This window comes from Halichoeres trimaculatus, unplaced genomic scaffold (assembly GCF_033239565.1).
Source record: "Halichoeres trimaculatus isolate MK-OKI-2021-1 unplaced genomic scaffold, fHalTri1.1 fHalTri1_scaffold_13, whole genome shotgun sequence".
In the NCBI taxonomy this organism is placed as follows: domain Eukaryota; kingdom Metazoa; phylum Chordata; class Actinopteri; order Labriformes; family Labridae; genus Halichoeres; species Halichoeres trimaculatus.
This window is the reverse complement of record NW_027437191.1, coordinates 31,148,846-31,173,619: the sequence shown is the minus strand read 5'-3', so window position 1 is coordinate 31,173,619 and position 24,774 is coordinate 31,148,846. Positions and strand designations below refer to the sequence as shown.

Sequence of the window (24,774 nt, the reverse complement as noted above, 5' to 3'; positions counted from 1 at the left end):
AATCTGTTTTTACTACAGTGAGTTTAACACTCGAGACTTCAGACAGACTTTCTTTCTGATTTGAAGCTGATAATACTTTAAGTATTCTTTTGTTACATATAACGCATTAACACTTCACTTTTCCAAACAGGTGTGGAAAGATATTGAAACAGCAATATATTTGGATACTTTGACCCTTGATAAAATATTGATATTTCAACTTTTTTGTAAACATCAAAATTCATATTTTAGTGAAGATGGAAGTAGCTACAATACGTCTTTTGCTTCTCCACTGCAGTAGATGGCGCAGAAGAGCTACTCCACTGAATGTAGCCCATAAACCGTATAATAGATGCCGTAAAATTCAATGTTTTCTCTTTATTTTTTGGTCAGTGGGTTTCAAATCATTTAAAGTTTTTTTTTTTTACAGTGTAGTAGATTGATGAAATAATTATTATTATTATAAGTCATGCTTTGTGCAATATTAGAATTTTTATGAGTAACATTGGTTACACCAAGTGAAGTTAATCGGGTTCGCCAACTGACCACGTCTTTCACCCAATAACTTTTTTAAAAACATTTGTTAATGTCACAGTAGTTTAAGTGACAAACTTCACACACTTTATGTTTGAAGTTAAGTGTATGAAACACTACATCTGACTTTCATTACTTCAAACACAATATAATAGAAAAGCTGTTTTCAATACAATAGTTAACTGTGCAAAATATTGCAATATATCACAATATTGTATATCGTGATAATATCAAAATCAAGTTTTATTTGCACATACAAGGAAGGTGTGCTGGTGCAAGCAATTAAGTAAATAATAAAAATGCAGATAGAATATAGAATAAGATATAAGATATAAAATATAAAATATGAAAAAAAATATATATATATATATATATATATATATATATATATATATATATATATATATATATATATATATATTTAATAAAAATACAATGAAATAAAATAAAAATAAAAATAATTTTAGGAATTTTAACAGAAAAACAAAATAGTAATTATAATGAGAAACAGAGGATACAGGGTATGGTATCATAACTTGAGTATTGCGATGCGGATCGTATCATGATGTGTTTGCCAATACTCATCCCTAGTTGATGGACTGTTTTGTTACATGTCTTAACCGAAGTAGGCCATCTAGGGTCTCAAAGTGATAATAGCAATCGTTTGAGCTGTTTGGAACCTTGCCGTAGTTATGAAGCTAGCCATGAGCCTGCATGTAACATTTCTTTCATTTAGCATAGCTAGCCGCTAGCTGAAGCAGACTAGTCCAGCAGCGTCTTAAATCCAAAGATTTGATAAGGGACTCGTTAAACATAAAGGCTAACGATGTTAATTAAGTTTTTTATCAATTTTTAACAGGAACAGGTTTTCGATTCCCATCCCAACGGTTTTTACTACAGCGAGTTTACAACACAAGAATTCAGATAGATCTTCTAACTACTGATTCTTTATCAAGTATTCTTTCTTTGCAAACAAATAGACATAAACACATCCACTTTCCCACTTTTATATTCGATGCTTTGTTGTGTAAAATGAGAAAGCTCCTGCTCACCTTGATGTCTCTGTGAGCGATCTGGTTGTCGTGCAGATATTTGAGTCCCTCCAGGATCTGCCGCGTGTAGAAGCCGATGGTGGGCTCGTTGTTTTTCAGGGGACCCCACTTGGATCTCAGCAGGGCGGAGAGACTCCCTGAGGATGAGAGGAGAGAGTTCAGCATCCATCAATACGCTCACCTTGACCTGGGATCAGCAGCACGCTGATGATCACGCCTGGATCTCACCTCCAGGCACCTGCTCCATGAAGATCTTTATGAAGCCGTTCTCGCTGATGGATCCCAGATACTGCACGATGTTCTTGTGCTTTAGGTGTTTGTGAAGCGCGATCTCCTCGTGCAGCGGCTGAGAGTACCTGCGTTCAGATCATAAAGAGATGCTTTAATCTTAAAAAAAGAAGTCAGAGTCTCTTCACTTAAGACTTCAGCACTTTTCTCCTCTGCAGAGGGAGTTTAACAGTTTTAGACTCAAGCTTCCTCTGAGTCAGTCAAAGTGAGTCATCCGTCAAACATCCCAAGGTCCAGGTTTTTTGTGCTGATGTATCAGCAGTCGATGTTTTCACAGACTGAGGACAGAAAGCTGGAAATCACATGATACAATATTGACTGTGCAACTTTAGCAGAAACAAATAAATCAATGAACTTCACCAAAAAGATTAGTAAGTAACAAGTAATTACTTGTTTTTAACACAGTTTTGGTTCAGGAAACTTTACAAAAATCGAAACAACTAAAAAAGCTCAAAGTTAATCCATTCACGATGACATAGAGGAAACACACAGTCAGTGCTTAAGGGCCTGTGTCCACTGTCAGATTTATTTTCAAACCTATCTACAACAAACTCAGTTTTGGAAAGAGCAAACCTGCCTGAATAAACTTTGTCAGGCAGAGGAGGAAGCGCCTAAACTTATATTTGCAGAGATGTTTTTTTAGTGAAACCTGAAGTCAATGGGTGCTGCAAGGGCAAAAATAACACAAGAAAAACAAATACACTGTCAGTGGAAACAGGCCCTTAATCCAGATTTGATGGTAAATTTTATTGATTTATCTTGTAAAGTTGCATTTTTGGGCTTTTACACTTTTTTTGACAATGGTTGGAGCAGGAAACTTGGGCTTAGTCTGGTTTTGGTCAGGCTTCCCCTCTTTCTTTTTCTGGGATAGAAACTCAAGACAACTTTTTGCAAACTTTTCAAAGCGTCAAGTCCTTGTATATATTAAAAGCTCCGTAGCGCTACTGCTTGAAAAGTAACGACAAGCAAACTGTGTACACTCAGTTTTTATTGTAGTGTAATAGCCGTCTATATCACTCAGAACAGACCACTGCAGAATAACTGCTGATCAGTGGGTTGGAATCAACATTAGCACAAACAGTTTAGCTCTTTTAGCCTTTAGCTCGTGCTCTATCTCTCTCCTGTTTATCTTTCTTCTGCTCTTCTGTCCTTTTTCTGTCTGACAGTTAGGCTCCAGTGTCCACCATCACTACAAAATTAATCACAGAAAACGTTTTCAGCGGAAAAATACTTTGCCGGCCGGCGTGGTGTTGTCGTAGAAACTAGGACATGCTGTAGATCAATTTGGACCCTGGACAACCAGACCAGAAAGCAGCATTTTGATACATCATATTCTCTATTTGATTTCAGCTTTTAGATTCACACTGCAAAAAAAAACAAGAACCAAAATTTAATCAAGTGTCAAGGTTTTTCGTAAAAAAGAAGAAAAATCTTGTTCAACCTTTCTAAACAAATCTGCCCGTGTTTGGTTCTTTCTTCAAGAAGGTTGAAAAGCAAATTCTTTACACCACTTAGGCTGAATTTTTTGACTTTTCACAAACAACTCAGGCCTCATGTTTTTCTGTTAATATCTTAAATTGAGACATTTCTCAGGACTTGTTGAATAAATATGACTCATATGAAGCCTAATAAAACATTTAATATAAAAATAAGACCCAATTTGTTTAGATTTCAGTGTTTGCTGTGCTCTAAGGCTGCTCCTCTTGATAAAACACACCATAAATCAAAAATAAAGAAAAAAAATAAAACTCAAACCATTCCTGAAATAATATCAAGTTGTTTTATTATCAGTATTATTTTATAACTCTATAATTGATGCTACACAAGCTGAAACTAAAGCTCTTGTTCATGAAAATTTTTGGAGCTGAAAGTGGATTTTACTCACAGTTAAACGGCTCCATGTCTGTTTACTCCAGCTCTTTTCAGCAGCATTAATTGAAAGTGTCTTTGTGGCAGCTCTTAATAACAGAAATGTTTATCTTTGACGTCTTCTCTGTGTCTCTTGTTGTCTCACTGCTGACGCTGCTGGAGACAGGAACGTGAATTCTGAGCACAAACAAGCGAGGGAGCGTTTCTGTCTAGCTTCTGCACACCTCTAAAAGTTGAATCTGACGAATCTGAACAGGATATTTCATAATCTAAGGAGAGAATTGGCTCAGCACGTTGATGCTAAAGGGATAAACGCCTTTAATTCGAAGCCTCCCTCAGGGTGCTCTTAAAATTTTCAGCAACCCTCACAAATCTGTTATTTGTTTTCCTCCACAGCTGATATTACAGCCTGGATGTAAACAGGTGTGTGAGCTGTTAATGCCTCATCATGTTCAGCGCTAATGCTGAGCATCATTAAGAGAAGAGCTGCTCAAAGCGCGGAGCAGCAGAGTCCCTGAGGGTTTGTGGATTTCGGGCTCAGTATCTGGAGTTTGATTCTCACCAAAGCTGAAAAACAAACATCCTCCTGCTCCTGATGCTTTACTTCCACACCTTAAATTTCAGGACTTTCTCACAGACGAGATGATTTCAGCGTCACCCCGCTCCAATGATCACATCAGTGAGTCAGCAGAGCGCTGAAGGCGAAGAATGTGGAGAATTCGTGTAAATAATTCAGAGGTTTATGGAAACGTGAAGACAGGCAGAGAGGCTGCAGGAGGAAACAGAGGGAGGTATTCAGGCAGGGAGTCAACGCCGCTGTTTCTCTGTTTCTAGAGTTTTATAAAGTCCATGTCGATTTTTTTATATATGTATAAATAGAAACTTTCTTATATTCAAAAAATGTGTTTTAAAACTATGTTTTTGTGAAATTTCACTCCTGTTATTTGGCTCAAGGTGAATGTTTTGTTATTTTGCATTTCTCTGTTGATGACATCGAAAATGTTTTACAAAACTCTTTTTCAGAGAAGTTTCAGCCGCATCACACTGATAGGCTGCTTTTAACAAACACACTAATATGAAAGTATAAAAGAATTTATACGAATTTCTAACACTGAAGTCTTTTAGCATCAAAATCAGACTTTGAGTTCTAAAAACCATCGAATTTCAAGCACTGATTGTTTTTCTCCCTTTCGTTTTTTTATCCATGTTGAATTAAATTTAGTATATAAAAATTCAACATCACAAAAAAAGTTAAACATAATTGTTTTTTATTTTACTGTTTTTTTTGAAAATTTTTCGAGAAAATTTGATCAACTTTTTTTGAAATTTTATATTTTTTTACACTGACTGTTTGAGATGTTTAGTTTTTTTTTTTTTTTTTTTTTTTTTTTTTTTTTACCATTGAACTTATTTTTGAAATGTTTCTTTTTTTCAACTGATTTTTTTTCACTGAGTTTTTGAAATGTTGAATTTTTTTTAAACTGAATTTAATGTAACATGGACAAAAAATAAATAAAAGGGATAAAAACAAATCAGTGCTTCAAATTTGATGTTTTTTAAAATTCAAAGCCTGATTTTGATGCTGAAAGAATTCAGTGTAAAAAAAATCATATTCAATCTCTGATGGCACAGATATACATCCATACACTCACTTTTTAAAAAAACTGAATGAGAGGTTTTATTGACAGTTTTACAGATAGTTAAAGAAAGTTTGCAGGCTTTGGCAGGAATTGATTAACAAATTATCTAAAGTCCCTGTGAGGAGTTTCTAAGTGATCTTGTCTCACTTCTAGTTGTATGCCTGATCATAATCTATGATATAAAATGAGATTACCAGCCTCAAAACAGGTGATTTCTAAATGCTTTTTCTCAGTATCTGTGGCCAGGTCGTCCAGGACCGAATTTGTTTACAGCACATAGAAGTCTCTATGACAACACCACACCAGTCAACAAAGTTTTTGAGAAGAGAGATCTGTGTTTTTCTGTGCTGAAAACAATTTCTGTGATTAATTTTGTAGTGATGGTGGACACTGGAGCCTAACTGTCAGACAGAAAAAGGACAGAAGAGCAGAAGAAAGAGAAACAGGAGAGAGATGGAGCATAAGCTAAAGGCTAAAAGGGCTAAACTGTTTGTGCTATTGTTGATTCCAACCCACAGTCAGCAGTTATTCTGCAGTGGTCTGTTCAAACTTGAGAGTCTATCAATAAAATGAAGAGTGAGGTTACGTCAGCTCCTGCTGCTGATAGCACTACGGAAAGCCAGCTACCATAATGTTTGCTGTCCTATCCTTTGATGAAAGCCAAAAAAGCCCAAAAATATATCTTAAAAAAAGAAAAAGAAAAAAAGGAAGAACAAATCATAATCTAGTTTTTAGGCACTGGTTCCAGTGCACCTTTCCCTATCAGTGACATTGGTGCATTACAGCTTGTGCCATGTCTGTGATACAAAAGCTACCAGAAAAACAACCAATAAATAATCGATCACAAACAAAAAAAAAACAAATAAGAAAATAACCTTTCAGTCAAAGTAACTTGATCCACCTCTCCTTGTTAAGCTACTGGACTCACCTGCTGTCTCTCTCTGGGATTTCTTTGATGGCGAGTCGGACCTGGTTGCTGAGGTCCCGTCCAGCATAAACAACTCCAAACGTGCCTTTTCCCAGAACCACCCTCTCTCCGTGCTCATCGTACTCATAGTCGTACTGCGGAGACAACACAATGGAGCCATTGGTTTAAAGTCTTACAGAGGGAAGTGTGGCAAAGGTGGAGGTAAAATTCTGCTAAATATTGGACAATTTTTTGGTTTTGTTGCGGATGGCTAAAACATTTTTTTCTAAAAAAATCACAGGAAATTTTAGAATTTTTTAGTTATTTTTTTCTTGCTATTTTAAAGTAAATTTGCATGCATGTCTATTTGTAACAAACCATAATGTTTCACATTTATTCATGTTTATGATCAGGTAAAAGCAGTTCATATGTATTTCCTAACAGCTCCTGTTACTTCACACTGATTACCCAGAGTTCCAAGGATTGTGTAACCCTAATGTTAAATCATTTATAAAGAAACTTTGTTTGCAGTTCACATGAATTTCATGATATTTTCATGCCACATATAACAGTAGAGAAAGAATGGCAGAAAGGTCATGCCAATGAAAGGGTATTTTTTGTTTTCTCACCTTTAAGTCTCGTTTTCGTTTTCTCTTTTCATCATCATTCTTCTCTTGTTGTTAATATGAGTCTTTTTGGATTGAATAACGTCATTTATTCACATGAACTTATCTGATATGTAACCTCTTTGATAGTTTGATAACGTTCTGATGAAAGCTCGGTTAAAGAGGCTGAACAAATGTCCTTTTCCTCTCTGAACCATGTGACCGCTGCTTACAGGAAACACGCTCTGACCTCGCTCTGAGGACAGTCTGTGTCGAACAGGGAAAGTCTGGAGATCAGCCAACACTTCACCTCGGCTGTTGACTCTCCTGTTACAGCAAACACGGATACACCGTTCATAAAACCTGTTTGACATCTGATCCCGGCCTCTCTGCTGAGTCACGGTGGGTGTGGCAGCGTTTTGGGATAATTAGCTTTTCTTCTTTCCTGAGGCTCCGGCGGGACGACAGGTGAACGCAGCAGCAGGTGTGTGTGTGCTGTGCTGTCAGAGCTTACAAAGCAAAGGAGTGAATCCAGGTCTTATCCCAGCAGGTTCAGGTGTGTGTGGCCCGAGTGTGAAGCCGGGTGTCCGTCCAGTTTTAGGGATGAAATGTTTAGCTTTTGTAAGACGGTTTTTATCCAATTTGTCTTTTTTGTTGTCAGAACGGCCACACCAAGGAACTTTTTTCTGCTATTCAACAGTTTGATATTGGTCTATTTTTCCAGTATTGTTTGTAAGATGGTACTAAAATACAAAATCCCCAATTCTGGCCCCGGTCTCCCCTTTATGACACTAAGGGCTTGAAATACTACTGTATGAACTGACTGTATTTTTTTTCACCAGTGTGACATAAGGATGTGGAGATGATCTGTTGTTCATTATCTTTGAGCTGTACCATTGTCTTACGCTTGTTTGCTTTATCTGAAATAAATAAATAAATAAATAAAGCAAAAAAAAAAAAAAAAATTCACCACTCGCAAGTTCACCCTTTATGAAAGGAAAGTAAGAAGCTTCAGTTTTGTAAAGTAAAAATAAAGAAAAATCCTATGCCACCAACTGAAAGTAATAAAAACATGTAAACATGCAAAAAAAAGACTCAATTCAAAACCTGAACTGGTTTGGGTTTGACTCATCCTCCATCCTCTCACCTCTAAAGCGTCGGTATCACAGTCTCCCTCCTCTGGACCTTTCCAGGCCTCCTCTGTTATGCTGTTGACAAGATCACAGAACCTGGCAAAGAAAAAAACACACACCGTCAGTGAAACTCACAGAGAAAAAGAACACAGCTTCTGCTGGACGCTCTCTGAGCTGAAGATGACGTAGCATCTGAGAGAGCACAGGATCATTTTTGGTCGTATTTGGTCAAACAGTCAGCAAACAGTGACATACGAATTACAGCTGTTAAAAGGACTGTGTCCACTAACAGCATTTTCTGTTACTGTTTCAGGGTCATGAAAGTTGTCCAGTGTCTTCGTTCAACAGAAACCTTTAAGGGATGGAGATGGGGGGGGGACTGTTAGGTAAAGTGACTTTTGAGAAGTGCTGGGGACGAGCCAGAGTCAAAAATAATGATTATTTTTTTTCTTTCAAGAGGTTGATCTCTACTTGACTCCTCCCGACATATTATACCATGCCAAAAAAAATACACAAGAACGTCAGCTGTCAATCAGCCTCTTTTTTAACCTCTTATAACTAATGAAAACAGAACTTTTGAGAAGAAAGAGGACTTGAATACAAGACAGCTAAATTATATCTTCAAATCACCACAACAATCAGATGTGAGAAAAATTTCCACGACAGATACAGTTTTTAAATTTTGACCACGGCTCATCTGGAATGACTGGGGAGCTGGATTTTTTGACCTATACTGCAGCCAGCCACCAGGGGGAGCAGTTTTTGTGGCATCCTCACTTCAAGATAAGCAAGATGACGTCCATTTTTTTTTATAGCGTATAGTGGAAACTCAAACCCCCATCACTTCCAATACAGCCGCGGCAGCCGATCTGCTTCAAAAATCATTTTCAGCTTGGACCATGTAAGACAACCTAATAGGAGGCTCCCGTTGTTCAAATGTTAAAATTAATGTTCAAATATTAAATTTTTCAGAATCAGTACAAAAGTCCTGCCATAAAGTGATTATCAAACAAATATATTAATGTATGTATTTTTTTTATATATACGTTCATATTCCAAATTTGCAACATATATGCTATATGATTTCCCTTACAACTGCATGGTTGTAGTGACACTTAATGACTGTAACAGGACTGCTTTACAAAAATAAAGAATTATAGAAAATGGAAAGTAAAAAAAAAGCTCTGTTTACTCATTATTTTATTCAGTGGCATTTAAACAAAATAAGATGATTGATTGGTCAGTGATGGAGAAGTTATGCTAACATCCTCGTCCGTGGAAGTTGAATAATTTCCAGACAGAGTTCTGTGAGCAGTGAAATAAAAAAAAAACAGCGACCCAAGAGCATTTTTGAGCTTGGAATGTTGAAAAAAGCTGAGCTGTGCTGCTTTTGTATGGAAACAGGCCCTTCTAGAGCAAAACTCAGTAAGTGGACACAGGCCCTTATTGTTTCCAACATGTGCTTTCAAAACCTTAACGCACGTGTTCCTCGAGCCTCAGCTTAACCCAAACAAACACAGGGAAATAAATATGCAAAAACCTTTTTTCCTCATTCAAACATTTCCTCTGTGAGGATCTGGATTAGCCACATCGGTAATCCACGTCCAACATGTTTGAGATCTATTTTGCACATATTGTGATGGTGAACGTGGGTATTTATCCGTTGGTCTCATCCAGAAGGGTTGCAGCATGTTTACATGCACACCTCCCACACACACACACACACACACACACACACACACACACACACACACACACATATATAACGACCTTAATCACTGTCACGGCACCAAGCTGTGAATTATCTCGTCTCCTCATCGTGCCGTCACACGCAGCATGCCTGCAGGTGTTCTGTGACACACGTGCGCTCCTGCGTGCTGATCGCGCATATGCACAAAAACAATGAGAGGCTGACACTCTTCCTCTTTCTGTTCACCTCTCATCCTCTCACCTTTTCCTCACCCATCCTCTGCTGTCACTCCTTCTGCCGCTTTGTGTTAAAGGAGAGCAGCATCATGACAACAGCAGGCATGACTCACTGACTCTCACATAATGGAGCTGCAAGAGCTGGGGAGCGTCTGATGCCAGAGTCTGAACACTCTGTGCTCTGCAGAGCGGCTAGCCAGGGACACGACGACAGCGCAGAAAGGAGACAAGGTGTGCTTCTGGTGCCAGGAAGAGCGAATTACGCTACCTGAGGACAGAGCTGACAACAGCGCCTGTGGGGTTTGGTACAAGCTGCGAGGAAGTACAGTCACACCTGAGGGAAGAAGTTTACAGCCTGACATAACCATTTATCATGAAACGTGTCAGAGGAGTGACAATGGCTGTCAAAGGGTCATAAAAATACTCATTGTTCTTCTTTTAGCTTTAACAGTTTATTTAATTCAGATAGCTAATGCTCCTGTTTGTGTCGAGGTTCAACAAACTGAAGTAAAGAAACTTTATTTTAAGAATCAAATGTAACTTCCTGAAATCTAAGCCCTAAAGTCTCATCTAGGAAGCTACGCTGCAGGTTAAAATGTTGTGATATATGGTAAATGCTTACAAGCTACAGTTTAACCCTTAAATACATGAAAACTACTTCAACCACTGAAAAATGCATTAAAAGAAAATGGCCTTGATTAAATTCTTTTAGCATCTCAACTGTTAGCTGGTTTTTGTGCTAATTCTAGCATGAAGCTAAAGCTAGGTTTGAAAGAATTGCAGTATTTTCTTGCTCTTGCTAAAACTTATCCCAAAAAAACAATAACAAAGATGCTGTCCTTTGCATTTTATATTTATTTTCTTCCAAAGATTGGGCCACATTTTTAAAAAAATTGGACATAAGGCTGGTAAGAAAAAAAATAACAAATGCTCGATACTTAAAAAAGACGTGTCAAAGCTCTAAGAATAAAGTGAGAAATCTGACCTTGAAATTTGAATCAGAACCCCTGTGGAAATGGATTTTTTGAGATTTTACGTGTGACTTCAGAGATTGTTTTCTCAGAATTTTAAGAAAAAAATATAGCTGCAAGCAGCAATATCAGGCCCGAGCCCTTCGTCTTACATATACGGGCATGTCCTGGTGGCCTCATGTGCAGCAAAATGTGACTCAGCCAAAGCCATAGGTCTAGGCATGATCGTAATGATCGCCCAAAACTTTTCAGGTCCGTAGCTCAAAGTAGCTGGAGAGGCTTCAATTATATGCCTCTGGGTGGCGCTATGGAGCATTAATATTTGTGCAACCAGTGATAGAAATGCACTCAGGCTGTGACACTGAACCTCTGTGTGCATTTTAATCCTGATCGAACATTGTACAAAAAAGATATTAAGATTTTTATGAAACAGCCAAAATGGTCAGCTTAGGCGGTCGTTTGTGGCCACGCCCATTGACGTAAAAAACCTAGGAATTGTTCAATGTAATACATAGGCTAAAAATCATCAAAATCTGATGTTTAGGTCCAAATAGTGAAATTTGTGTTTGGAAAGAGACTTTTTTGCAGGGCAAGGCGTGTTGGTTATGCACACCAAATTTCAGGGCTTTAGCTCAAAGTAGCTCGAGGGGCTGCAGTTTTTAGCCAATAGGGGGCGCTATACAGGATATATTTTTCAACATATTGTAGATTCATAAACTTGGGGCAAGGTGCAACCACGTTTTTTCCGAGCAAAAGGCACCAAATTCGGATTGTTTTGGCAGAAAGAAACATTCATAATAATCGCAAGGGTTTCAATAAGGCTCTCACCCAAACGTTGGTTGGTGGGCTCAGGCCCTAATAACAGTTCTGTGATATAAAGGCAGAGTCAGAATTTATTGGTGCCGATATTCCACTTTTCGAAGCATATCGGCATTTGTTAATTTGACGGCTGATTAAAAAATCAATTTAATTTAGTGGTTAATTTAGTTAAATTTGTGTTATTTTTTGGCTCTGATGCAGCAGCACCTCTCTGTCTGCAGTTGTTACCCTGTCTGTAGCATTGTCCCACCCACAGTACCATCTGATTGGAAAACTTTATTTACTGTAGAAAACTTTTTTTTTTTTTAAGTTTTCATTTAACTCTATGAGACATGCAGTTTAAATGTCGGAGTTTGTATTATTCAAAATTTTGACGCCAGTATTCTCACTTTCACTGTAAATGAATTTGGGTCCAAATACCAGTTATTGGCCTCCTTGACTACTTATTGATACCATATCGATGTATCTCTAAAATTTCTTTATTTACTTGTTAATCAACTGGTGTCACCTCCAAAAAATTCATATCATTGGCCCTTATTGCTCCTTGTAGATTTCCAGACTTCCAAGGCTGGTTATTGTTTGATGTCATAATTAATTTATCTTAATAACATGAAATCCTATTATTGTCATATTAAGGAGCAATATTAGGATGTTTTTTTCCCCACACATACACATATAAATACCCAGTCTTCAGTGTCTTCAGCTTGCTATAAAAGTCAAATGTAAAAGTTTTTTTTTGTGATTTTGTGACATTAAAAAAGTCACAGCAAACTTTTTATGTTCATGTTGCCATAACACTGGATTCTGGCCTCTGAGCTGCCCAATCAGAATATAACAACAACCCAAAATGTAACAGAGACCTGAAATTTAATCTAATAATAATAATAATAATAATAATAATAATTGGGCAATGTTGTAACAAAAGTGATCCTGAAATGCAATTTGGAATCAGAATCACCTTAATTCACCAAGTATCTCGGAGTACAAGAAATTTGGCTCCAGTCCACACTCTCTGAACAATTATTGTAGATACACACTAAATATTACAAAAATAGAAAAAAAAGAAAAAAAAAATAGAGCTCAAGTAGTAAGACAAAAAAAAAAAAAATAAAATAAAATAAAATAAAAAATTAGAAATAATAAAAAAATAATAATAATGAAGATCTTTGTACAGAGAAGAATAAAATGTATCTACACATAAGTTAAAATAAAATACAAAATACAAAAATTAAAACAGTGCATTGAAAAGGACGTCAAAGAAATGAGAAATTTGCAAAAGAAAAAATTAAATCATTGTGAAAAAGAAAAGGCAGGCTGTAAATGTACATAAGGTATATGAGTTATTGTTTTATGGCAGGGTTAACTGTTCATCATTTTCATAATTTTTCATACATTCGGGGTAAAAAGTTATTACTATTTGGGCTCTGTATCTGTTTAAATATCGGTTCATTTTGGTTTTTATTACTTTTTTCTGAATGACATTTAAAATTGTTGTTACATTTCAGGCCCTATCAGGGTTTGTAAGGAGCAGAGCCTTAAAGAGACAGTACCTGAAAGTTTTCATGGACACCAGAATGAAATAAATGAGATTCTAAAATAGCAAATTATGAAAAGCTTTTTCAGATTAACGTATAAATCTTCATGAGAAGGCCACAATTGACGTAGCTGGATGATTTTTTTTCATTAAAGTGTTGTGATGTTTTCATGAATAAAAACCATACACCGCTTGAAACACACCTGCAGGTACGTTAAGGTGCAGAACACTTAAGGAAGAGACGGACCAACCTTTTACAGTGCATCTCTGTGCAGAAGTAAATCTGGAAGTCCTCGGCATTGTGCAGCACGTACAGGAAGGCGCTTCTCTCGTCAAACTTGGAGATGCTGAGGAGAAACGGTTCACGGTTAGTTGGACAATCATCACATGAGGGGGAATACAACTCAGGGGATGAATGAGGCCTTTCACTGGACTTTATGACATCAACCGTGGAGTCTCTGAGGGGAAATAAAAGAGTTTTTGTCCTTGTTTGGATGGCAAATTCATCATGATACGAAACTGGGGCAGTGATTTAATAATCAATATAAGTGACATACCAAGACGGCAGGGAATATTATGAGAGAGGATGTTTTTTTTTCTGGCAAAATCCTGAAATAGATTTTTATTTGCAAATGAAATCATGCTGCTTCCCTCCACTAAACGTGGAGAGCTCAATTCAGAAACTAAATGGGATCTTTCATACGCTGAAATGAGCACTTGTCCAGTTCCTAACAATGTGCCAAGTCTAGTTATGCCTAGCCAGACAACGGAGCAACTGTGTGTGTGGTCGTTTTGTTGCTGGCAGAGCTGCTTTTGTGTCCTGCTGACTGTCTGCAGGCTGAGTGGGCACAGAGAATGAGTAGTTCCCTAGCAACATGTGAGCTCGGCCCTCCACTTCTCCCTCATCTGACTCTGAATTCCTCCGAGGACCGGAGAGAAGAGAGGCGCACAGAGGACGTGACGCTAACCGGCTCCGGCAGACGGTCTGTGGCACTAATGGAGCAGTCCGATACGCCGTGAGAGACGTGAAATCATGCTGACAGACATGTCTGCATCGTCTTTTTTTGATTGTTCTCTTCAATTAAATGCATGATCGTGTTTCCATACATCAAGACTTCAAGTATCCACGACCCAGCTGCACCACAGCAAGAATACAACAACTCTAACCTGTAGCTTTTTGTTAGGCATTTAAAAGTCGTGTATTTTGTTTTAATTCAGCGCACTTTCTTCCATTCCTTCCCAAACAAAATGTTTTGCAGTTTATCTCAAAAATCTTTTTTCCTCATTTTTTTGTTTTTGTAAAATGTAAAAAACTTGAGACAAGGGTTTGGGGGCTAGAATAAATGCCAAAAAACGTCAGCTGTCAATCATCGTTAAGACGTGACATGGAGCCTTGTTTGTGACCTCTCATAATTGATAAAAAAAAAAAAAAATCAGAAAAAAGAGGACTTCAATAAAAGGCAGCCAAATGATATCTTCAAATCACCACAACAGTCAGATGAGAGAAACATTTCTACCAGGTGTATTAATTCTTTAAAGTTTGACCACAGCCCATCTGGAATGACTGGGGAGATGGATTTTTTGACCTATACTGCAGTCAGCCACCAGGGGGAGCAGTTTTTGTGGTGGCCTCACTTTGATCTGAACAAGATGACATCCATTTTTTTTTTTTTGCAGTCTTTGGTATCGATACTGTATTAATTTTTGGCACTTTTGTTTGTGTTTATGTGGTAACATTACTTCGTTTAATAACTAAGTCTCACTGTGACATGTTTATTCTTTAATATGTAAACTAGCAATGCTGTGTTCATGTCCAGCATGGAAAATCGCCTACTCTTTCTCCCTCTCACAGTAACAAGGATGGGTTTAGGTACCAAACATGATACGGTTTGACTTTATGTGAATCGGTACTCGGTACTAAAGACAGAATTTGGTCGGCACTTGTAGAAGTACCAAATTAAGTACCCATTCCTACATGAAACCTGTGCCAGCCAATTAGAATGAACCTCATTCAGCTTTGATGAAACCATTAAACTGGAGTTTTTCAAAATCTTTATTTTGGCCAGAGTTTTCAGAAAACATTGTCTTTTTAAATGACATAAATCTGCATATTAGTGTTGATGACGGGCCTAAATGTAATATCTAAAAGTATATGCAGTTGAATTCTGACAGGATCCGTAAAAGTCCTTAATTCAGTACCCATCCCTAATTTCTGCCCACTTTCAGTAAAAGCTTGGAAATAAACCCTGATGTGCCAAGATAACACTTGTGGGTTCAACATTTCTGTCTATAGCCCCGTTTCCGCCAAGCAGTCCAGTTTAAGATTTAATTTAAGATTTAATTTATTTGATTTACAGGGACAATGCATGTTAATGGACATTTACAGTAAATATGCCAGAGTTTTCATCTGTAGTCCCCGGCCAGATGTTAAAATGGGCAACCTAAAAACCTAGATCAGTACTATTTGGAACGGGTCGCATTGGTTAGAGGCCCATTTATGCTCAACGCTACGTACGGATATGGATGGAGCCTTCTGATCGTGCTCGGCGCTCATTTTGTCCATATTTCTGCATGTTCCCATGAGGCTCACGGATACGGACTGAACGGAGCAGTACCACTGGAAACCAAGGGGGCAGTGTTGCTGTTACTACCAGATACAAGGTTCTGGTGATACACGAAGAAGAAATAACAATGGTGGAACTTTCGTGGTGTACTTAACTGCTTCTGTGAGAGGTACATTATTAACACCTCCTCTACAGTCGCCATGCTTGCTTTAGAGTTTTGTTGTCAAAAACGTTTGAATCTTGTCTGCCCCCTCTGGTGGACGTATTGGTGAACTGCAGTGCCCACGCAAATGACGTATTGAAGTATGTAAACAGTGACAGTAACATCGTTTAAAAAGGACTGATACGTTTTCATACGAACAGGGAGGAGAAATGGGCCTCAAGACTGATTCTGTTTGTGTTCCCACTGCCAACTGTGCCCCCTTGTGGTAGCAACTGTTACAGAATAGTGTGACATTATAGCAGTGCGTCACAGTGTACCCTGCTAATAAATCCAACAAAGAAGAAAAAGTGCTGTCGCACCACCTTCTGGGGCTTGATCGGTTATGTCTGGCACCCCTATGGAAGGATCCCAAACAGTGGGGCGGCTGGTCTTGGTTCTTGGTGGATCTGTCTTGGGATTAGTCAGCGGAAACGGCATAAAATTTGTGCTGTGCCAAGACAAACTGAACTGAACTGCTTGGTGGTGATATTTGTATCTCTTCGCCTCTTTTTCCACTTAACAAACCCTTTGTTTCACCAATTATAAACTCTTTTCAGACAGCTGAGCTCGCTGAGAGGAGGAAAGTAGAAAAACAGCCAGGGTGACTTTAGGAGCGTCATGGTACCCCTGTGATTTGATCCACGGCTTTTGAACCTTTCAGTGATGAAGTGAAGCTCGACAGTTTCCTCCTGATCACCTCTCTGATGATAAACTGAAAAAAAGCTCGTCCTCTGGAGACGGGCGTGAGGTCTCTGCCTCATCGCTCATCTGTAATACGAGTATGAAGCCATCAGACACTGACCTGACGCCGCGCACTGATGTGGCGCTGAAGTTCCACTCGTGAATCCCCTTCTGCTGCAGGACAGAAAGAGACACATCATTACAGCTCTGGGTGGAGGCTCAATCAAAGCGTCCCCTGTGGAGGACGCTGCACTGATTGATTACAGCTGCCTGCTAACAATATCACAGCGGTGGCATGTGTTGATTGAATCTACGGCAATAAAAAGACATTAGTGGTTTTATTAGATTGGCTGTTGCACTGGGATTAAATCAGAATAAGTCAGAGGAGCTGGTGCAGCAGATTTACAGGGATCAGCTTCACTCATAAGCTGCTGTTTCAGAAAGTGAAAATACACACAAATAGCAAAATCAACATGGATAATAATCAACACGTTATGACAGGAAACAGCAGTTTATAATCAGCGTGTATAGTCTCACCAAAGATGACAAAACCAGGAAATCTAACAACTCAAATGCACCAGATTCATCTGCAGTCTGACTCCGTTTTGTTGCGTGTTGACTGCGTTTTTCAGCTCACACCAGCTGCGTGTTTAGTCTGACACGCCGCAACGCGAGACTGGAAAGTTCCTGCACTTCCCACTCCATTTATAACTGTCTTCATTCATGTTGGGCTGTAAAACCTCAAACCTGTTGACTCCTGGTCTGTTTTCCAAACCGCCTGCTACATGTGGATGTAGTGTGTAGTAGGCACTGCATGCTGCCTGCTGGTTTTGCATGTAGTATGTAGTATGACTGTTCTGTTGGGTCTGTTTTGTGCTATACTCCTCTGGTTTTCAGGTTTGGAAAGCAGAGCTACAGTTGATGGATTTTTTTTTCTTTATAATGAATTTACAAAACAAACTTCGGGTAGATCTTGACATTTTAGTTAGTTTGTTAATTATGTCACAGCAGAATCTTCATATTTGATTTATAACCTTACACCAAAAATTAAATCATTTATTAGGGATGGAACAATACACTAAACACACAATTAGATATGACTTCCAGTACTGGGTTAATGATGTGATTTCTTTTTTTTTTTTTTTTTTTAGGAGCATTAGCTTGCAGACAAAATATGACTGAAAAAGATCCTTTAAATTATTTAAAATGTTCAAAATACATTTTATTATATTTTTAACATTTTTTTCTATAATACCAAAAAAATTATATAAAAAATTAGAAAAAAATAAAAATAAATTTAAAATTAAAAAGGTAAAACATATCTCATGTCAAAATAAGTAAATGAATAATCAAATATGACTGAAAAAGATCCTTTAAATTATTAAAAATGTTCAAAATACATTTTGTTATATTTTTATCATTTTTTTTCTAAAATAACAAAAAATTATAGAAAAATTAGAAAAATAAAAAAAAATAAAAATTAAAAATTAAAAAGGTAAAACATATCTCATGTCAAAAAAAGTAAATGAATAATAAAAAATAAACAAAATCTCTTTAAATAAAAAATCTCAGGTTTGCATATGTTGTGTTTTTTAAGGAAAAACAGTCCTCTGCTGTTTAGAAATAGCATCATGATTTATTTTTATTGTTATCTCAGCCAATTTGAATTGTCACATATTTGTATCGATTTTTTAACTCTCTATTATTTATTCAAAATAAATCTGGAAGGGATCAACTTTTGTTTTTCCAGCTTTTACAACTAGAAGTGACAAGATTGCATCTGTATCTCACGGACTGTATAACACGAGTGTTGTTGTATTGTAGTTGTAATGCCAACTCATTCCAGTAGATGTCGGTAATTCACCAAAACCTGCCATCTTCTCAGACAAACAGCGTTAGCACCATGCACTGTGGGAAACAATATGACAAGTGGACTGGTCTGTTGCATACTGAGAATTTTTTCTGGATTAGTAGGACATCTGGGAATTTTCGGTTAACTGAAGATTTTGCAACTTTTGCATACTGACTACTACAGACTAAATTTCAGCCAGACTAAATTTCTACTAGTGTAGCAGGCGGTTTGGGAAACAGCCTTGGTCTAGCTCTGCTCATTATGTCCATTTGTTGTTGTAGTTAAGCTAAACAGGAACTTATTTTGACACAGTTTGTTTTATTTTGAAAGTCACTGGGTGTTTTAAGGTAATTTTCGGCCACAGCTTCCTGTCCCGTTCGATTTCCTCGCGACTGAATTAGTGCGTCACAGCTCCAAAACAGGATAGCTGCTTATTACCTGTGACATGACTTGGGATGGGTACCTTTCACATTTGAAACGTTACGGTACAGATGCTTGGTACCTGGCAATCGGTACCGGTACTCAACAGTACCAATTTTCGGTACTTTTCTGTGTTTATGTGGTAAAAAATATCAATTTTTTTAATAACAAAATGTTAATTTTTTTCAATTTAACAAATTTATTCTTCAATATAGAACCTTGCAATGCTGTGTTCATGTCCAGCATTGAACATTTTCTACTTTTCCTTTCCCTCACAGTCACAAGGATACATTTCGGTACCTAAACATGGTACCTTTTGGTTCTATAGCCGCGTTTCCACCAAGCAGACCAGTTCGGTTCGTCTCGGTGCGACATGCATTTTGTGGCGTTTCCACTGATTAATCCCGGGACAGATCCCCAAATAACCGAGACGAGCTGTCCCACTTCTTGGGACCCTTTTGTATGGGTGCCAGACGTCAGGATCTGCTCTCAAAAGGTGGAGCTACAACACTGCAGACAGTTGATTGGTCGACAGAATTGTCACGCCGGACAGCTTGGTGGAAACGCGGCTACCAAGAGAATTAGACACATCTTGTCTCAGAGCGATGCTGAGAAACTGGTCCATGCTTTCGTTTCTTCTAGGCTGGACTACTGTAACTCTCTTTTATCCGGCTGTCCTAATAAGTCTATTAGGACTCTTCAGCTGGTTCAGAATGCTGCTGCTCGGATACTGACTTGGACTGGGAGGCGAGAGCACATCTCTCCAGTGTTAGCGTCTCTACACTGGTTACCTATAAAATCTAGGATAGAGTTTAAAATTCTTCTTTTGACTTACAAAGCGCTTAATGGCATCGGGCCATCGTATCTTAAAGACTTAATCGTTCCGTATAATCTGTCTAGGTCTTTGCGTTCTGAACATGCAGGTCTGCTCGTTGTACCTAGGGTCTCTAAAAGTAGTATGGGAGGTCGAGCCTTTAGTTATCAGGCTCCTCTTCTTTGGAATAACTTACCGGTTGAGGTCCGGGGAGCAGACACGATCTCAACCTTTGAGAATTGACTTGAAACTTTCCTTTTTGATAAAGCTTACAGTTAGAGCTGGATCAGGTCTGAACCAGCTCTTAGTCATGCTGCTATAGGTTTAGACTGCTGGGGGGAACTGACACACAGGGCTCCTGTTTCCCTCTTTTTCTGTCAGTCTAACTTCTAGTCTTAATGTCCTGTTATAGTTACTGACCATACACCTCTCTGGGAGGGTCTGAGTTTGTCTTGTAGGTTCCTTGGGATCGGTGAAGAAGACGGCCTGCTGCTGTGCTCCTGTCCGACACCAGCTGCTACAGCTTTGGATTTGGCCTGCTGGTTTCACCTTAACTGTCGCCACAGCGCCAAACTTCAGACTGCGTCTGTTTCTCTCTCTCTCCCTTTCTGTGTGTGTGTGTGTGTGTGTGTGTGTGCGCGTGTGTGTATCCCTATCCCCCCCAATTATTCTCTCTCCCACTCTCTCTCCCAAATCTGTCTCTCTAACCCCAACACAGTCGAGACAGATGTCTGTCTAACATGAGTCTGGTTCTGTCCGAGGTTTCTGCCCGTTAAAGGGAAGTTTTTCCTCTCCATTGTAACTTGCTAAATGCTGCAAAGTCCTGTACTCATGGTGGATTAAGATAAGATAAGACTCCTTATCTTGTCTTGATGTTGGGTTTCTGCTAATAAAATTTTATTAACATTTACGGGTCTAGACCTGTAAATGTTTTTGTAAAGTGTCTTGAAATAACATTTGTTATGATTTGGCGCTATATAAATAAAGATTGATTGATTAAGTAAATCGGTACCGGGTCAGTACCTATGAAAGTACCTAATTCGGTACGCATCCCTAGCCACGCAGACGGACTGCAACGGAGTGGATCTATTGTAAGTTGACAGATCGACTTGAATCAAAACCTTTCTTATTCGTTGCTGTGATGGAGCGGAGACGGACTGCAGACGGATCTGGTGTATTCCAGCCGTAATAATGTGCAGGTAGAATAAAGGTCAGGTAACAACATCCACCCACCTTGTCATCTGGGGCGACGTGCCAGATTGACACCGTGTTGTCATCCACGTCTTTGTTGATGGACAGATACGAAGGCTGGTAAACTTTGGTCGGCTCCAATATCAAAACCTAAGACAGAGAAAAATGTGTCAATACTCCTTTAAAGAGAACGATAACTCCTCTCCTGAGCTGCTTTATTTAAGTGAAGTGAGTCTCCACTCACAGGAAACCGGACGGAGGAGACGTCTTTCTTGGTGGCCTCCACCAGGAAGTCCATCCAGAAGTCCACCAGCTCCTGTTTGGGGGGCGGCTGCTCCGTGCCCGGCTTCTTAAACTGCTGGTAAATTAAGATCGTCTCCACCAGCGAGCGAAGATACCTAAAAGTAATCAACAATATATAAGACAGGAAACCACGAGATCCAAATCTGTGTGAATACAACAACAGTTTGAACGACGTTCATTGCTTCAATGCTTGAAAACAGATCCTGAAGTATGACATAAACAAACGATCATCTGCTTGTGTTTCCACGCTGGGGCTCATGTTTCTTTGAGGAGATTTCACAGCACAAAAACAAACAGAGCACAGCGGGGTCTGAGAGCTGCAGACTGTTTACTGTACTCCTCCACATGTTGAACATCTGGCCTCAGAGAGTCTCAGAGAACGGATACAAATCGTTAAATGTAAAAGATAAGTCAACTGAAACAGAAAAGAGGAAGAAGAAGAAGAAGAAGAAGATGCTGTGTTTGTGGTGGAAAATAAAGCAAATCAGACAATTTTCTGTATTACTTTAAAGTCAACTTCCTGTCTGTGCTTCCTGTTGATGAGACGTTTAGCTGCACACTCTGGATTGGAGAGCAGTTTTCTATCCAGGACGCACCAAATGCTGGTGACAATAGCCGCAGATGGCTGCTGTTTCAGGGCTAACCGGTGCACACAGATGGTGAAGGGCTCTGTCTGAAGGCTGCTTTTGGCATCCGTACATGAAGACTACTTGTTGTGCTCTCACCAAATAGGGGCCTTGAGTTTGAAGAGTTTTTCAGAGGCCTGGATGACCCTGGTGTTATCACAGGCCAGGATGCTGGCGCCCAGGAAGAAGCCCACATCCCAGTAGCTCTGCAGCTTGTCCAGACTGCCCTTCTTCCCCAGCAGGCTGCTCAGCTTCACCCCTGGAAACAAAAATCAAACCAAGATAAGGTAGATGCATTAAAGTTCTGTTTGTAAAAGTTCAAAGCTAACTGAAATAATCTGTGCAGTGTTTTGCAGAAGGAAGCTGTTAGCCTGTTGCTACACGTCCTGCTGCAGTAACCAGCCATTAAAGGGGGCAGGTGGGGGTCTGGGGGTTGTACGGCACAGGGGTAAGCAGGGTCTACAGAGACGGAGGGTGGGGTGGATCCAGAAGCTGCAGGCTGATTCCCAGGACTGTTTCCTCTGTTTCTCACATTCCTGAGCTTCACTGAGCCTCAGGTTTCAGGAGATGGTTTGGATCAGAGCCCGAGCAGCCAAACAGGAGGAGATCTTATAAAATGAATAGACTGTTCTGTATCAAATCAGATATAACTGACATTTTTAAGATATGTGTAAAGTAAGTTTGCTTTAAGAACCAGGAGTGCTTCGTCGCTGCACAGATTCTCTCAGAGATTCACAGCCTCTTTGGGCACGACTGACTTAAAACCTTTGCTTTTTAATTATATTATTAACTTTTTAGGCTTTTCATGCCTTTAATCACAGAGGACAGGGCAGTGGATAGAGCAGGAAACATTGTGAGGGTGGAAACTGACAAAGGAGAAACAGGCTGCATTCAAACCAAGGCCACCTGCTCGAGGGCGAACCTCATGGGATGCAACCTGGACCGCTCGGCCATCTGCGACCCCTGTACTTTATCTTTATAAATCTTATCACGCTATATCACATTCATGTATCTTATTATATAAAATTAATTCTATGATATTTCAGTATACACCATTTTGTGTTGCTTTATGGTTAACGTCATACAAACTACCCTATCATGACACAGCAACAAAAAAAAACATAACATGACCTAAGATAACATAATGTAGCATACTGGAACATAGCATAGCATAATATTGCTTGATGTACAGGGCACAACAAAATGTAGTGTAACATAACATAGCATAACCTAACGTTATGTAACCCCAAAAAATTAACTTGACATAAGTTAAACAAAGATTGGGCAACATAACAGGACAAAACCTATCATGGCATGATGGGATGTAGCTTAACGTAACTTGGCATATAGAAACGTAGTGTAATGTAGCATAACGTAATTAAGCATAATGTAACCTAACGTAGCATAAAGAAACATAGTGCAATGAGGCCTAATGTAGCGTAACATTACATTGCATAATGTAACAAAGCATAATGTAGCTTAGCATTAAGAAACGCAGTGTAATGTAGCGTAATGTACCGTGACGTAACAGCATAATGTCACATAGCATAACATAACGTAGCATAAAGACAGGTACTGCAATGTAGCACAACGTAGCATAATGTAACATAGCATAATGTGAGATAGCGTAACATAACTTTGCATTAAAAAAAGTTGTGCAATGTAGCGTAACATAGCACAACGTTATATAGCATAATGTAACATAGGGAACGTAACTTAGCATAAAGAAACGTAGTGCAACGTAACATAGCATAACGTAGTGCAACGTAACATAGCATAATGTAACATAGCAAACATAACTTAGCATAAAGAAATGTAGTGTAACTTAACGTAGTGTAACGTAACGTAGTGTAACGTAACGTAGTGTAACGTAACGTAGTGTAACGTAACGTAGTATAACGTAACGTAGCATAACGTAACGTAGCATAACTTAGCATAATGCAACATAGTGTAACGCAGCATAAAGAAGCATAGTGTAATGTAACGTAACATAGCATAACATAGCCTATAGAAACTGGTGAAACGCAGCATAAAGAAACGTTGTGTTATGATGAATTACGTAGTGTATCGTAAACTTACAGAGCGTATTATAACATAGCGTAATGTGACATAGAAAATTAACGACGTAAGCTAACCAAAGATAACGCAACATAACAGGAAAAACATAACATGACATAACGTAACATAGTATAATGTAATGCAGCTTAATATAATGTAACCTAGTGTTTCATAGCATTTCCGAGCGTAGTTAATGTAATTTTAAAACTTAACTTGACATAAGTTAGCCAAAGATAGCATAACACAACATGAAGCAATGAAACCAAAGTAAACGTAATGTGATTAAAAGCATTGGATAAAATGTTATGTGATGGTATAATGAAAAATAACGTAATGTAAATACATGTGACGCTTTGTTCACGTTATATCATCTAATGTAACAAAACATTAAGGGATGTTTTCATTAAACATAACGCAACATAAGACAACCAAATGCTACAAGGGTAACCTATTAACCTCACACATTGAATCCTTTTCTGCAACATCAGATAAGATTTCTGTTGTCCTAAAGAGTGACTCTGCCTCCTAACCAGTAAAAACCTTAAAGGGGTCTTGTTTACCAGAGAGCTTTTACTCTTCATGTGACAAAGACAACATTTGTTTAGACCACATGTGGTGGACTGAAGTTCTTATACTACAGACACACACATCAATATGGTATCAGAGCAGTCAATCTGATATCCTTATCCTTGACCTGGTGACCTTTCCTGTTGAGGTCAAGTGAGGTCAAGGTTGTTCAGAAAAGACATTGGACACTTGTTCATTTCTTCAGTGGCTCCTTATAAATGACATAAAATCACTTAAAC

At 38.6% G+C, this 24,774-nt stretch overlaps 1 protein-coding gene across 2 annotated transcripts in view; it reads right to left on the bottom strand.

Moving 5' to 3' along the window:
• The window catches only part of map3k5 (mitogen-activated protein kinase kinase kinase 5), a 120,985-nt gene that overhangs the window by 19,655 nt on the left and 76,556 nt on the right, over positions 1 to 24,774 (bottom strand). Inside the window, exons 9-17 of one of the 2 annotated variants that reach the window (XM_074684670.1) lie at positions 22,010 to 22,169; positions 21,226 to 21,379; positions 21,024 to 21,131; positions 16,826 to 16,878; positions 13,509 to 13,604; positions 8,022 to 8,103; positions 6,291 to 6,424; positions 1,794 to 1,921; positions 1,566 to 1,702 (exon numbers count right to left, since the gene is read on the bottom strand). In XM_074684670.1, the coding sequence (XP_074540771.1) occupies positions 1,566 to 1,702; positions 1,794 to 1,921; positions 6,291 to 6,424; positions 8,022 to 8,103; positions 13,509 to 13,604; positions 16,826 to 16,878; positions 21,024 to 21,131; positions 21,226 to 21,379; positions 22,010 to 22,169 (1,052 nt within the window). The remainder of the gene's footprint in view (positions 1 to 1,565; positions 1,703 to 1,793; positions 1,922 to 6,290; positions 6,425 to 8,021; positions 8,104 to 13,508; positions 13,605 to 16,825; positions 16,879 to 21,023; positions 21,132 to 21,225; positions 21,380 to 22,009; positions 22,170 to 24,774) is intronic. The other variant, XM_074684671.1, reaches the window with a different exon arrangement.